Source organism: Liolophura sinensis, chromosome 6 (assembly GCF_032854445.1).
Source record: "Liolophura sinensis isolate JHLJ2023 chromosome 6, CUHK_Ljap_v2, whole genome shotgun sequence".
Taxonomy (NCBI): domain Eukaryota; kingdom Metazoa; phylum Mollusca; class Polyplacophora; order Chitonida; family Chitonidae; genus Liolophura; species Liolophura sinensis.
In genome coordinates this window covers 53,487,880-53,505,011 of record NC_088300.1, presented here as the reverse complement: position 1 = coordinate 53,505,011, position 17,132 = coordinate 53,487,880, and the positions used below count along the sequence as shown (strand labels likewise).

General features: G+C 41.5%; 1 protein-coding gene across 1 annotated transcript; it reads left to right on the top strand.

Moving 5' to 3' along the window:
• The first annotated feature begins 12,444 nt into the window (after positions 1-12,444).
• Positions 12,445-16,200, top strand: LOC135467347 (pyrethroid hydrolase Ces2e-like). The gene is made up of 3 exons (XM_064745118.1): positions 12,445-12,815; positions 14,483-14,540; positions 15,286-16,200. The coding sequence occupies exons 1-3, from the start codon at positions 12,445-12,447 to the stop codon at positions 16,198-16,200; spliced, it is 1,344 nt and encodes a 447-aa protein (XP_064601188.1).
• The last annotated feature ends 932 nt before the right edge of the window (positions 16,201-17,132 follow it).

The following is a 17,132-nucleotide window of genomic DNA, read 5'->3' as shown; positions in this document are numbered from 1 at the left end:
AGTCCCGCGGGAGAAGGCCTGTGTTTGATGAGATGACCGCGGTATACACAGGACTGTTGACTGCGGTAACATTCCCCGTGTTCATGGAGCTAGGGCACCTCCGTTTCGCATCAGATCTAAATACCCGAACACATAAAGCCGTTCTTCATGTGTGTAACGAGCAGCAGTCAGGTTGACGTTCAATATCCTCCACAGTGTGACATTGACACCAGAACTTAGCTTGGCTTCGGAAGCTTGGATAAACGACAAGGTGATAATCTGTTCCGATTATCTTTGTACACAAATGATATAATGTGAAAGCCAATAAGATCGTACTAGGCCTTGTATACGATGCTATACGTAAGAGAGGCTTTGAGTTTGGTCGAATATCAAGAACGGTCGTGTCTCTTGACTCAAAGCCGTGTAACCTTGAACTTATATTATCCATAACGCAAATCGCTGAATTCCAACAAAATTCAACATTTTGTATGCGTAAGGGTACAATCAGTACCCCAAAATAAACGTAGTATTATGTTCAAGTTCAATTTTCAAATCTAGGAAGCTTATGTTGTTTGTTTTTATTGTTGGTATTTTTTATGTTACAAACAACTGGCGATCGCAGCATCCTGTAAAGTACTGTGTGTTTTATATTCATTTTATTTCATTTTAAAAGAAATATGGAAGTCTACAGTGGATTTGTTGTCCATTTGCATTGTTTTTGCGTTACTAGTCATTATATGAGAGAAATACAGCATTTGAGTAATTCTAGACCAGTGACATCTAATAAATTGTAATTAACATTTTTTACATTTGCATTTTCTTTTTATCTTATTCTTCTTAACCACCCTATAGGAGTTGCAAGTTGCAACCGTTCAAGCATTCACATGAACAGTTACAATAGCACCCTGACAGAGGTAAGCTGACAAGGGGCCTTTCATCAGTCTTTATTGACTATCAGCAGACAGTAGACAGTGGGTCCCGTCTCCTGGTGTAGTAGACCTGATCGACCTAATGTAGCATAACACACACAGGGAGACCCTGACGTTACATCCGGACGGTTTGTATACCCGGTCAGCAATCTGAAATCACACGGACAATAATTCCATGAGACAGACAAACGTTTGCTGTGCAACTCTTTTCTGAGAATTTACCTGTTGTGATCACCAGACACTTGTTCTCCTCAACCAGTTGGTTTTCATTACCACCACGTGACATCGACTTGATGTCGTCTGCGTTTCTGCACATTGGAAGTGATTGTGACCTAGTGGTCAGTCTGACTGAGAGACTTATTAAATAAATGTGAAGCAAAAAATTCTTCCCGAATGGGAAGGTCAGTAAAAATATAAACACGATATACGGATTTTTTCGAAATCCATGTCCAATTATCAAATCGTAATTATAGATAATAAATTCATAGTTTGTATGCTTGATTTTCGGATCTTCAGGTATTTACTCGAGTTCTGTCGGCTGTGCAGAATAAATCATACCAAACAGTCTAGGTTAAACACCTTGCTCCCGTATGACTATAAAGGTTAAATTATCTTTTTATATGGGATACCAAATACTGTGCACATGAAGATTATTAACTGTAGCACACTTCTGATATCTGAGCAAAGGATTCGTCATGCTTGTAGAAACGCAACTTCCAGAAAAATCCGAGCCCCACCGGAATTAAATACCTACATGTTTGTTTCCTTTGTCCGCCGGAGGGAAAAAATTGTGCACGACGTTTTAGAAATTGCGGCTCTTGTAGGCAGATGAGAGCAGAATGCTTCAGGGACTATCGAAAGCCTTCAACGATATGCAGGATATCTCATCTTGTGGTTTAAATATAATATTTTTAGAATCCAGACTCGAATATAAATCTGAAATCCCGCTTGTTTATCCAAATTAATGCCATCAACGCCCACAGGAAGCGGCGATCTGAGAGAAATCTTAGAGGCCCTGAAGCAATGTCCAGCTCATCGCATTTTTTCGCCACTAAGGTCAGTTCGTACAGATTACGGGACAGTTATGTGGGATATTCTTCAGCGTGGCGTCTGTCCACTGACTTGGCCACAGCGTGCCAGTCGGTATACAACACAATAGCCGGAGGCAGGGGAACCGTTCTTAACATGTGAATCTGTATGTGCTGTAGCTGATAATAACCGAAAGAGTGAATGATGCAGGGAATGGTGAATGTATAACTGGACAGACCACAGGCCAGTCAGTTTGTTAATCAACGTGTCCGTCGATGTGCCGCGCTACGGATCTAAATAAATCAGTTAATATTGAACTGTGCACTTTTAGCATATGATGGCAAATCACTCCCGCATAAATTATATTTGGTCCAGGCTGTGTTGCCCATCCTTTCTGTCCTACCTTTGGGAAAACTATTTGTGAGCAAACTGGTATCAAGTCTATCAAGAGAACAGTGATCAATCTGGCATTGCGTGGGAAAGGGTACTCCATGAAAAGCCTATTGAAATAAATAGTTTAATCAATTTTATATGATGATCACATGATGTCAAATAATATGTACTGGTGGAAAGTAATAGGTAAATATTCCAAATAAGATGACATTTGCTTTCAGACTTCAAAATAATATGGTAACGGAGTTGTCCAACACGACCAACCATTACAAGTTGGATTGAGAGAGGTCTGCCTGGCCTCAGAGCTGCGCAGAAGCCTTACACCCCCTGTTTGTTTCTGTTCTGTTGAGGAATAGCTCACAGTCTGATCCATAAAACCACAAAAATCGTATCTCTTTACGTAAAGTTTGGCTATCACATGCAAAAGAATCTCGGCAAATATTGACCAATGAGATTCCTCTGCCATCTCGTCTTCTTCGGCAGTCCGTGCTTCCGTCTGTTTACTCGCCAGCAATTTAACACAATATGTTAACGTTGAAAATAGGAATGTGCAGCCGTCGTATTGATATCGTATCCCGTCTACGTCACTTTGCTACGTCAGACAAAGCAAATTAAATTTCTTTAAAGTCTTCAAAGGTATTTGAGCGTCCAAGGAAGCAAAATGAAGTGGAGAGACCCGATGGGCAGCTGGGAAGGGTTTTCGTGCCCAATGACAGGCCGTGATAAAGTCAACAGCTGAGATAACAGGCTAATACTCCGTGTTTCGCCAATAAAGCATCAGAGAGGTCCCCGTGAGCGTCAGATAACTTGTCTCAGCAAACCGTCACCCACTGAGTCACATAGCTTACAGGGTCCAGGATTACCAATACAGCAGTATTTAATGTTACACTGTGATCAGACTGAACTCTAGGCACGCACATAAAAGGTAGGTCCTAGTGCTGGCAGCTATTTATTTTCAAATATACCGTTTTATTCGTAGTAGTTTAGTGGTAAGCTACAGGTATTGATATTGGCGTTTAGCAGTAAGCTTCAGGTACTGGTATTGACGGTTAGTAATATGTTCCAGGTGTAGTTTAATATAATTAACCAAGATTAATTACGTTGATGTATTTGCAGCGTATTACTATTTTGTTTTGATCAGTGAGATGACATATATTTCGTAAATGAATTTCTCCTTTGGCAACCAGATATTAAAATCCTTATGAATGCTATAGGCAACCCTGTATAGTGCTAAAGTGAAACAAATCTGACAATTATTTTCTTCACAGAAGGCTAATTACAAACTTACCTTGTTAAGACAATAAAATTTCTTAACATTTTAGACAAAATGAAAAACATGAAGAAAGCTGAATGTATCTCTCATCACTAGTTACATCATTACGATCTGATGTAAGGATTTAAAATCTTTAATTTTCCTGCCGTATACATAAACTGATTTTAAACTGGATTGCCGTTTCTATATGTAAACCTTAAGCTTTTGACTAAAGACATTAGCGTAGCGATTTAAAGGACGAAGAGTTAAGAACGTACACCTATACGCCAAAGCAAATACTCCCAATGTGAGTTACAATAGACAAACCAATTAAGCCATTACCTGGTAAACTGACGCAAATCGGAATCCAAATAAAACAGTTTGTTCTAGAGGTATCTTTGTGGCTTGATTACCCATTTAGCTAGCTCCTTATCCAGTCTTCTTTCTTAAATTAAACAGCAACAACGGTCTTAAATTTAATTCGCATCATCATTTATATGCGTGTAATAGAATTATAGTGCATCCTAAATTGTACATATGAAGATTCCTAAAGGTATAATTGTTTCTGAATCTGCCCTGAAGGCAACGATGCTGAACCAATGGACCAGTACTTCACTCCTCAACTACCAGTTATCGGCACTGTTTCATAAGTTTAGCTGTTTTGGCTTTTTAGCTTAACGGGTGGTCTATAAGAATGTCCTTAGGAGAATAATTACTGATTACGACATAAACATATTGTTTTGCATTGTTCGCAGCATTAGTTTCATTTACTTAACCTTGGTAGTTTTGGAGATTATTGTTTGTGATTTACATTCAAGCATTATCTGGTCGTATGGAAAAGCTAAAAAGAATCTACCACGAGATATTAGTTTGCTACCACTGTCGGCTACATGTTGCATGTTATACGTTTTGTCCTACACCCATTTTGTAGATTTCCAAACGATTATGTTCTCTCGTGTAAACGCTGTAATTTCTGATTGAAAGATCTTTTCTTTTTATTTATCTGTATATATGTTGCAAGTCAAAACATTTGCTCTGTTGTCTCAGCCTTGTCACTCAATATCACCGCATTGTAATGTGTACACTCGGTTAAAATGGAAGAAGCAGGCAAGACTTATCTCTTGATCCCCGCGTGAGTGTCTGTTCCGGTTTGAGACTCGGACATGCCGTCTATAGACGTCTCTACATACAGCGTCACCTGCCTCATATCAAAGAACACGTAAATCTGAGGCTTAAGCAACCTCTTTCTTACAAGCGGGAAATGAAAGAAAATTTTGCACTATGATCTCTATTAAATCCGGTACACATTAAAATGTGAAAAAAGACTTAATTCCTCATTTCCGAATTTCTTGGCAGCTCAAGAAGAGCAGATTCTGAGTTCGTTGCGCAAGGTCATCTGTCTTAAAACATTAGCGTCGGTTAACCTCAGTGCATTTATAGCAGATCTAGCTCAGGAAAGCTGGAAAGTTGATGCCTTGATCAATGAACATAATCAAGGTATTCAATGATTCAGAGCTACTTTACTGGATTGGGAATTTATCAAACGCGCATTATCTTCGAATGTAGGTTAAAATGTGTAAACATTTTCAAACGAAATGGTACATATAATAAAGTATATTAACCAACGAACCTAAATTGTACAACTGTTACATTGCAGGCACAGGTTTGGCATGCTTAACAGAAGCACACTCTATACTGACAATTTCTTTGATTGGTCTGTTTCAGAGACACGTATTTTGAATGAGGTTATGGACTAAGGAACATTAGGCGTTTATGCTGTTGTCTGGTGGTTTGTGTGACGATAGTAAGTGCTTCATCATCTCAAACAAGGTCGTGATGGACCTTCGGACGCTCAGGCTCTGTACCTGTGTGTTGATCATAATATTAACGTTTGATGTAGCGGCGAGTGACCGACGTCACAGACTTCTAGTGGACACGTCAAGCGGATGGCTTATGGGAAAACAGATGATGTTAGACGGCGTGCCTGTGTTCACTTACTTCGGTGTGCCTTACGCCGAGCCGCCTGTGGGGCCAAAACGGTTCAGACCCCCCGTACCAAAAGCTAGGATGAACCAGATTTTCAACGCCACAAAATTCGGCCCAATCTGCCCTCAGAATACGTCTTCTTTGGATTTCCCCTTTAAGAACCCGCATCACATAATGAAAGAGGACTGCTTGTCGTTGAACATATACGTGCCCTTGTATGCCTCAAAAAGCCGACCTGTCGCCGTGATGGTGTGGATACATGGGGGAGGCTATTACAGTGGGAGCGGAAATATGTATAACGCGTCCATTCTGTCTGCAGTGGGAGAAATAATCGTTGTGACCGTCAACTACCGTCTAGGAGCTCTCGGTTTCCTCAGCACAGAAGACGACTATGCCGTGGGGAACTACGGGCTGTGGGACCAGTTTCTTGCTCTAGAGTGGATCCAACAGAACATCTACGAGTTTGGTGGAGATCCCAATAGGGTGACCTTATTCGGGCAGTCCTCAGGTGGTGCGTCAGTCCAGCTTCATGCCATGTCCCCGGTCAGCCAGAGAACCTTCCACCGAGTCATCTCCCAAAGCGGAAGTGCCCTTGCCCCGTGGGCCATCCATGACGATGCTTTGAGCCAAGCTCGAAAGCTGGCGGATCGTCTCGGATGCCGTACCCCATCAAACCTGGATCTAATGGACAACCATATGTTAATTGCGTGTCTGCAGAAGAAGGAGTTCAAGGACATTGTTGCAAATCAAGATATCGGTGAACCTGGACCAACTTTCCAGTTAGCCTGGGGGCCAGTTGTTGACGGTAATTTCCTCCCGTATCATCCGGAGACGTTCTTCTCCAAACAAGAGGGTCCAATGTACAAAGCCATGGCCGAAAAGGACATATTGGCGGGTGTGAATAGTCAGGATGGTGCGGTGTTGTTTCAGTTGGTCATAACTCCACACCTAAGATCGATGGGGCTCGATCCTACAAAGAATGGGATCTCAGAACACGTCTACGACAAAAAGCTGATCTCGCCTATCGTGGAAAACAGTTTTGAAGGAAAAGACGAAAATGTCAAAAAGGCCATCTTGCATCAGTACACAAACTGGATGGAACCAAAAAATGACAATGAGCGCGTGAAAAGTTTGATTGACTTCCTCTCGGACCAGCACTTCATCGCTGGCTCCATCCTCTTTGCGAAGGAACACTTCAACGCGAGCAGATCCCTGGAGAGCGGGCGAGGTCATGGTACCACTTTCTTGTACCTGTTTGATCACATTCCCAGCTGGTTAAATGGATCCTACTGGACCGACGGCTCTGATCACTTCCATGAGCTGCCCTTCGTCTTTGGCCTACCCATGGTTCCTGGATTTCAGATGACCGTAACTCCTGAAGAGAGACTACTGTCCCTGGCCATGATCAACTACTGGGCGAACTTTGCCAAAACTGGGTAAGTGTATAATATTCAGTTGTGTTAACGGGAAAGACGTAATCGTCCGTTATTTTTGAATCACAATCTGATCGGTTAGGGCCTGTAACGCTCGTCATTTTCAAACTAATACCGCTTAACCTTTGGCTAGGGGCCGTAAAGGTAGCCATGCTCATTACATCAGCATGATGCCTTTATGAACAGTTGCAATTAAAGCGCGACTTAAATACTTGTTTAATTGTTATTTGACATGGAACTCATTCACGGACTACGAATTTGAACTTTGGTATGGAATTTATGCCTGGAATATTCATTGTCTGCAAGGCATCATTGAAAACTGATGACCGCTTCTCTCTTGAGTGTTACCGGCTTTATTTCTTATTTGTATAATTTCTTACATGCCTTTGTCTTTGGGAGTTAGTGTTAAACTTTGTTTTGGAAATGGATCTTGCGATTATCGACTTGGAACGCCTTTTACGAATGGTATATGAATGTCGGACTTGACGCTTATATTTACAATACATCAATACGTTGTTCATCATTTCACTTAGGAATCTGGAATACTTTATATATGGGGAACTGTGAGATAATTCTATAATATCCGAAAATCAAATTTACAAGGATTTGTGGTTAACATTCGGATATGAAATGATCAAGGACAAATTATCAACACAGAGGAGTCTTGTGGGATCAGGCTGGCATAACCCGTTGATCTATTATTTTTTCTAAAAACGAGCGCTGTGTAGACAGGCAAGGTAGATTAATTAACTGAGCTTTATTTCCCTTTCGTTGTTCGGCACATTGTTCTGGTTACATGTAATCTTTGCAACATGATCAATGGCGTATTTATAGTGCTGCTTCAGTGAAACATCACACATGAGACGAGAGAATCCATTACGCATTCCAAGTAACAGTATACTGATATTATGTCCGTTATCATTTGGTCTGTCTTCTTAAGCTTAGCATCAGGAGAAGAAGTTACAATATTCCCGATATTACAGTTAGGTATGTTATGACTTTGAACCCAGCTCGTCCATTTGTTATTACTCCAGTCACATTAATAATATGTCAGTAAATGTTTAAGGTATTGAAATACCAATAGACGTCTTTAAGAAAACTTATTGTGTTCAGGCGGAAGCGCGTAAATTTTCGTTGAATGTCGGGAAAAATAAGTCATATAAATTGGAATAAGCTCATTTGTTCAGTTAGAATTTCATATCAAACAACAAAAATGGGACTTGAAGTTATGTCATAATTACTGAGTAACAACGTGATCCTGCAAATGAATGTATATTATTTAAAATTCTAAAAGATATTTTTGATGAAGTCTTGGCTTGTGCGATATGTTTGGATATACAACAGTTGTTGGGTTAAGCTCCTAGATTTTACCCAACACTTTATTAGTTACCGCCATTAAGACATAACTCTTTTAAGACCAAGCGCTTTGACCTGCCATGGTCGGTAAATGTAGATACCTTACTGTCAACAGTGAAGTTAAAGCGGTGTTGGGCTGTGAGACAGTGGGTCTTAATTGGAGATGAAGGGGTTCTCGTCGCAGCTGACATCAGAATGTCATCTGTTCCTCCACGGAATGCAGATTGTATCTTCTTCACACCACCATCCATACCTTCGGATCTCCTGAGAAACAAGGGATCTACCATAAGCCCTCGATACATGGTGGCGTCCATATTAAGCTCCTTTATCGGCCGGTTGGTGACAACAGCCATATTATCCCCGAGATAACTGCCATGATTGAATGACTAACACAACTTGTTATCTCGCGAATCAGCCGTGTACCTCCGTCGAGCTGACGGCGGTTAACTAATGACCACAATACTTTCATTAACAACTGACAACAGGAACAGCGTGGAGAATCATTAAATTGCAATAAAATAAGAAACGAGGCAATTCCAGAGATTTCATTGATATCGTGACTTTTTTCCCTCCATCTCCCGTCTCAGGAGCAAAGAATTTATTTATAAACTCAGTCGCTTTAGTGAAGAGAATGTTCCGAATTTTACGGACTTGTTAACACACCAGTGAAGGCCTAAACGTTATTCTCGCCGAAGACGAGCTATAGGGATTCTCTCATTCCATTAGTCATTCACTTAATTTTACCAACAGAGCGTTGTCACCAAGCGTTTCAAAAGGGTACGAGAGGTGACGTAAACCACCAATAAAACTCTCCGCTTAGTTACTTCACAAGCTATTTAAACAGATATCCAAATAATGTAGTCAATGTATAAATCAGGAATCCAACAATCAAGAGGTTATAACCACCGTGTAGCCACGTATTTGGCCCGTGACTGATCCCAAAAATTAAAATTCCTTCCAATTATAAAAGCTTTATGTAACTGTTATTATTTTACTGACCTTACTCAACCAGTTATGAACTGATCCTTTCAAACAAAACAATTCCACAGCACAACATCTCTTTAGTCTGTGTGTTTTCACGTTGAGACAATGGTCAAAAGTTGTGGAAAGAACTTTTTGCTGAATACGTTAACTGGCAAACGCTGACCATTACCGTATTTATTGCAAAGCAAATGGTTTCTCAGATCAACACGCTGTCCATGGGATCAGGGGATTTAAGCGTCTGTAATCTGTTGTTTCTTGGCTTAACCGTTGTCCATCTAGGATTCTTGTGGTAGCTTCTTAACAACGACAGATAATCACAACAAGCAGGATATATGTGCCTTGTATTGTCCTGTCCTCTTCACTTCCGTCCAGTTCTCGGCCTGTTTAATGTTTAATCACCTGGCAGAAAAGGGAAAGCGCCGAGACTGCATTCCGTCTCATTAAATAGAAGATTGAGTATTTACAACGTTTTTGTCATTGTTTAATTTCTTCATTTTTGTGCGATAAGACAATAAATGCTGATTATACCTTCATTGAATAGCCCAAAGATTAAATCCCCTGAAGACAAGGAAGACAAACCGGTGGCGTAAAGATGAATGCGGTTGACCATGTTATCTGAGTGATATGCCGAAGATTATCGAGGTCACTTCAAAGTTTTCACCCTGAACCAGTTCGAGAGTTAAAAAAAAACCTCCAAAAACGGAATTCAAATGTTGAACAGCACTGCATATTGCTATCATGCTGCTTTTCTCTCCTGTCTTTCGTGGGTAGGTCTACCAGCTACCTGCCGCTGGTCGCTGGATTACCTAGATCTCTGTCTGATTTCCTCCCACCATAATGATGGCTGCATAATGCTGAAGTCATTCCTTAGGATGGCATGAAAACAGTCAAATAAATAAATGTATGTAGGCATACAAGATGTCAGCTGAATGTGAACAATATAGAGTATCTTCATGAAATACAAAGTACGAACCAAAAAAGAAAACACTGATTACACAGATTTTCAAAATGTGTATTAATAAAACAGTGGGTTTCACTGACGCAAATTTTACCAAACTATGCCAGAAGTGATATCATACCAAGGCAAATAAAAGAATTATTTTACTGTCACTACAATCTTATTCTTAATAAAATGAGACTTTGTGAAACTACACAGTATAAATCACTATTTCAGAAAGACAAACATTAAAAAGATCCGGCATTGTGGTTTTCTCTAGAGATTTGCTGATGTTGCGAATTTTGTGCATGCCAGTTGCTTGGTCAGCTGTGGCACGTGAACGGCCACACTGTTTGTTGTCACAGATGAGTATGTGATCTAATCTGGCTCGCTCATGATGTAATTGCTGATATAATCAATGACCACAAACAGACCTTGAAGTGGGTACATATTGGAGTCGGCGATGGAATTTCACCCATCGTATCGATTATCTAGGGAAATGCAGTCGGAAAAGCCACACATTTTAACATTTTCGGAAATGTCATGGGAGCTAATTGTCTGCCAGCCGTTCGGGAAGGAATTATGTTTAAATTCTGTTGCATTCACACGCTTTTTAAAGTGCTTTTTGGCTTGTTATTAGTCTATCCCGAATAGATGCAATGTTTGTCATGTTTTGTGATATTTTGTCAATTCTTTAACGCCGTGTTAAAGTACATATTGTTTATAGTTCTATCAGTATTTTTCATTTGTCTTCAAGAGAAAAAAAGACGTTGTAATTTGTTTTTTGGGGCAACATATAGAATTTGTATCTTTCACACTTTTAAATGGATATTGCTATTTTTCGCTTATAGGAACCCCAATATTCCACGTCATCCCTCTCAGAAAGCTGTTTGGCCGGAATTCACCATTCAAGACGAGAGGTATATGGAGTTTTCCGGTGATTTCTCAGATCAGTCGGTTTCTCAGAATCTCTATCCTGTACGCATGCGTTTTTGGCTTGACCTCTTACCTAATTTGCTGCAAACATTTTCTCAGAAGAGACCGTGTATAGAACTACCGGAGGAGTCCAAGGATGAAGAGATGGAGCCCATTGTAGAGACAGCCCAGGGAATCATTCAAGGTTATCATGACAGCCAACTGGGCATGGAGTGGGACATGTTCCTGGGGATTCCTTACGCAGCGCCTCCTATCGGCCCACTCAGGTTTCACAAACCGAGAGTGTCTCGCCCCTGGAAGGGTACATTGAATGCTACGTCACATCGCCCTAGCTGCATCCAGCGGCGTAATGACATTCGACGCTATCTTTCCTTCAATAGCCTACCGGTGCAACACTCCATGAGCGAAGATTGCCTTTATCTAAACATTTATGTACCATATGATGTCACTGTTGCCAAAATGGAAAATTTTGCGGTGATGATTTTCATCCATGGCGGTAGCTTCAAGGAAGGCACTGCCTCCTATTTTGATGGCAGGGCATTAAGCTGGAATGGTAAAGTAATTGTTGTAACTTTTAACTATCGGTTGGGAGCCCTGGGTTTTCTTAGCACCGAAGAAGGAAGTAGTCCCGGAAACTATGGACTATTTGACCAGCAGATGGCTTTTCAGTGGGTTAAGAAAAACATCGATCGTTTTGGAGGCGATCCAGACAGAATAACGATATTCGGACAATCGGCTGGTTCCATGAGTGCTCTTGCGCATGCGCTCTCACCCCAAAGTCAGAAAATAATTCGTAGAGTTATTGCTCAGAGCGGTGCAATTCCTGCGTGGAGACCACCAGGACCGTTCCCTAGGCAACAAGCACGTGCTCTCGCTGAACGCATGGGATGCGAGTCGTCCTTCATGTATTACATTGTAGAATGCTTACGCACGAAAGATCCCGTGGAAATTATGGAAGTAGTGCTTCCGGGCAACGGTAGCTTTGCTTTCCCGCCAGTTTTTGACGGGGATTTTTTCCCACATGACCCTCGCTACAGCATCTCCAGCGCTAACTTTTCCAACATAGACCTGCTGATTGGCACGAACGACGAAGACGGCATTCTTGTTGCCACAGCTGTGCTAGCCTCCAGAAACGCTTTGGACTATTTTCAGAAGGGTATGTCTCATGATGAACTCGTGGATACCTTAGAACGAGGTTTCACAAACGTTATTTCCAGTCAGGGAGACCTAATGGCTAAAACTCTGCTCCAGAATTACCTCGACTGGAACGATCCAGGTAATCTCGGTAAGAACCTAAAATCGTTCATAGACATCTTGGGAGACTTCTATTTTACAGCTCCCTCCATTTTCTTCGCTGACCATCACGCCAAGTCAAACAGCAATACTTACATGTACCGTTTCACACTGAACCCCTCCCTGCGGAGCCTGGTGTACGACCCCCCTGAGTACCCGGGCAAAGTCGGTGCTGACCACGGAGATGAGCTTCCTTTCGTCTTCGGCTACCCGCTCCTAGAGGAAGGACTCACACCAGACGCCAGCCAAGTGGACAAAGAACTTTCCTATGACATGATCCGCTATTGGACAAACTTTGCACGCTTTGGGTAAGTATTGATTACAAGTAATGATTATCTGTCTGCATTCATTTACACAAAGACCAATACCTGCAGTAAAATCTGGAAGGAATATAAAACCCCATCACCATAATCATTTCGCATTCTGAAATGCTAAAACCATTTAGGTCTACCCGCATAGCAATTCTCGGGCTCGGCGCGGCTGCATCCCACCAAAATGCTGGCCACTGTTGAATAGGGGAAATATTCTTGAGTAGGGCGTAAAACTGTAATCAAATAAATAATCAAAACTACAGTCAAACGTGACATTCGCATACTGCCCATGGGCATACTGCCCATCTACCGAAAATATATGATTTGGCAAAATATATTTCTAACAAACATTAACACAAATTTCCAATCAAAAACAAAAGCTTTTTACAAAAGAAAGGTAATTGCTCATTATGTTTTGATGATTTCTGGGAGAGCAATTTTCTATCCAAAGCACGAATTCCAAAGCAGTTTTCAAATCCTCAATCGAAACTTACTATTTCGTTTAGAACACATTAAAAATGCATTAAGTTGATGTATCGTTGCAATGAGCCTTGCCTACAATTCAACATTCAACGAAGTATAAGACTGTCATATCCTCAGCATGACAGAGGATGATTTTTGTAGCGCGGAGGTCTTTCTGTCAAATTCCCATGCGACCTTTAAAGCGAATATTGCAACAGTAATGTCTGATTGGGCCATCCAAGAAATGCATTCTTCTTTATAAAAAGAAAACTATTCCGTTTCGGGCTGTTTTTTCTGGGAGGGGCTAAGGAGAGGTGAGTTGAAAAGTGACCCAGCGACGAAGTACTTCAAACATGAAAAGAAGTATTGACAAGGGATTAACTCCGCTTTCCCGACCTAGACATCCATCGACCGAGTTAGGACCGGTCAGTGTACTGTATATGGCGCGTCTTCTCTATTCACACAGTCACCTTGAATTGGGAAATTCGGCATTTCGTTCATTCACATCGGAAATCTGCTGATGGCGAGCATCGAGGAAATGCCCCAACTTAACCCTAGTGTCCACTCTGCTGATAGCAAAACTGACAAGATCCCTGTTTGTAAGGGATCTGCGCAATAAAAATGGTCAATAGTTCTGAAGCCAATGCAAATTTGACCTCTAGCTTGCCAAATCAAACGCCCAGCATGGATGCCAGACATTTTCGATCAGGAACTAACGAAAAGCTGTTAGATTTTTTACGACTGACTTTACTCTGATATCCAGTTAGATACTCAAGGTCAGAAACTTTTTCTCAAGGTGTTGTCTTGGACTAAGACAGTAACAGAGCTTTGGCGCTTCTTGGAAATTTGACTCATCGAGGAGTAAATGTCAATGTTCTTGCACTTTCAAGTCTGGTCAAGGCGTTTTTTGTTGTATTTTATGAAGCAACATCTCTGCAAAACGACATTATAGTTCTCTATATAATGCGGTTAACCCAGGGCTAAGGAAATTCTAGGTATTAGTGTTTCTTACATCAATGTGAGTGATGCTTAGGTGATCAGTTACACTAAATACCCTACTCCTGATATAGGGGCATTTATCTTCCACCTGAATAGTATCGGTGGGACGTTGCAGGAAGCAAAATTAGTATTGCGTGTACGTTATCACCATGGCAAAGAGTGTCGTAGACGTTGTCTCCTTCATTGCAGTTACGTGCTTGTAGCATAGAGATGGTATCGTGCAAGGGGGCCCAGAACTGGAAGGAGCAGATGCGCAGTCTAGTAGGCTCTCCTGTGGCTTCTTATGATCTTGTCTAATTAAATCATGAAACATGATACTATTTATAAGTTTGTCCTACTTTCCATTGAAATACCTTCACTCCTTCACTTGTTCCCCAGCTATATATAGTTTTTTTACGCATATGTTGAAACTGTCATTTTAGCTCATATAACTCTAAGCATAAACTCTAAGCATGGTTGTCATCTCGAATTTCTTACTTTTCGAGTTTCTGTACGTTACTTTTGATCATACGTATTAACACGTCATAAAAAGTTAATGTTGCAAATCAAGCATTGCTATGGAACGTTACTTTAACTACGTAAAATGTCCACTGATCTGACATAACAACAGCTGTGTGAATCTTATATTTACTCACTGTCGACGCTGGTTAATTCACTCCGCAAAATGTTTTTTTTTGTGTAATGAAATGATCATCAGACCATAACTATTTCATTTTATAGGGATCCTAACGCCATGGACATTCCGACTCAATGGCCTAAATATTCGGTGGAATCAGGACGTCATTTGCTCGACATTGGCCGTCAAATTGTTGCCAAGAACAATCTTAGGATGGACCGAATATCTCTGTGGAATGACATCATTAGCAGAATGCTGGAAGTGGAGAGTACAGCCTTCTGCAGCATTTCTGCGCATGCGCGAAAACCAGCCAATAGATTTACTCTCTGCCGACACGTCACAACCACCGTTTTCATCTCCTGTGGTGAAGACTGAGTATGGTCTCATCAGAGGATTCACCAAAAGGCTCACGTAAAAGTAGGTGAAGGACTTGTTGATGTCTATACCAATATCCCGTACGCCAAACCTCCGGTGGGCGAACTCCGATTTCAGCATCCGGAGTTGCCGGAGCCTTGGCAGGGAATACGTGATGGAACCGTCACTCCTCCGGCTTGTATCCAGCCAATTTCCCCAGAGGTATCCTTGTTACAAGATCTCACTGATGTGAGTGAGGACTGTCTGTATTTGAGAATTCACGCTCCCAGAGAAGAAAACAAAACTGACCTGCTGCCCGTCTTGGTGTTCATAGACGGGAAAGACTTCCGTCACGCTGATGGTGTACACTTAGACCTCTCTAACTTGGCCGCTTTCGGGAAAATGGTCGTTGTTACGCTAAATTACAGGTTAGGATCTCTGGGCTTCTTCAGCACAGGTCTCAATACTGATGTGACCGGTAACTACGGGCTTGGGGACATTATATCCGCACTCACATGGGTGCAGAAAAATATCGCAAACTTCGGCGGCGACCCTGAGAGGGTGACGTTAGGTGGTCAGGAATCAGGGGCAATCAGCGCTCATATCTTGCTCTTCGTGCCCCAGTCCGAAGGTCTCTTCCACCAGATGCTGTCTTTTGGAGGGTCAGCCTTACAACCGTCAGCTGTTGACTATATTGAAGGACGGCTGGAAAAAGTAAAGACTTTCATTGAAGATGTGGGCTGTCCAACCCTACCTTATCAAGCCATGATGACATGTCTCTATTCCAAACCGGCTCACGTTTTTGCCACTCAAAACCTAACTCACATGCCAGACGTTAACTTTGGTCCCGTCATAGATAGAGTGTTCATCACTGACGACATGACGAAGTTAGCCGAGGACAAAGGTTCCATCATGTGGACGCTTTGTTTGGCTACGACGAAGACTACATGACGGAACTGTTGGCCCGGAGTTACCCGGATGGGCTGATGACGGACGAGGAACTCAAAGACTCTCTAGAGTCCCTTATCGTCCATCATCTGCCCATATACCGCGGGGCAGCCCTCCTCACAGACATGATTACAAACCATTACCTCCTAAAGACTTACTCCTCGAGACATTTAGCCAACTTCCAAACCTACAAGGGCATCGTCACCGACTTCTTGCTGTCTGTCCCCATGGAGCTTTCCGCCAAGCTACACAGCCAATCAGGCGCCGTGTCTTATCTGTATAAACGTCCATTCCAGAATGATGACACGGTAACTAAGGGCAGCACCGTCTATCGGAACAGCTACATACCGGTTTTTTTAGGTTTGGCCTTTAACAACCACCTCTACAACAACACTTATACGGATCAGGACCATTATCTCAGCGTGCAGCTAATGACGTACATTAGTAATTTTGCCACGTCAGGGTAAGTCAGGTTCCTAACACTACCAGACCAAACAGTTTGAATGCTTTGTATTTTATAGATTTATTGACCAGATAGGGTACTCAAACTCAACTATAATCTGGGAATTTCTTCTTCTTCTTTAGTAAAATCAAATAAATATAGATTTATTGTTATTTAGAATACTTAAAAATATGATATGATCTCATCCAAAGATCACTTAAATGATTTTGATAATTTCAGTATTCCCTTACAGGATGTCTATTCATAAGTTTTGATCTATCTGTCTTGTGTGGCTGTGATAGCACAAATAGCTAAAAATTTCTTTGACATGCCCAATTAGAATGTTACACTTTTATACGTTATAAATGATTTATTTCTTTTCAACAGGAATCCAAATCACGGTCGCCAGGTGACTACGGAATGGCCGGCCTATGACGTTCAAGATCCGTTTTACCTGCAGATTGGGAATCGCATTAACATTGAGCCTTGCACA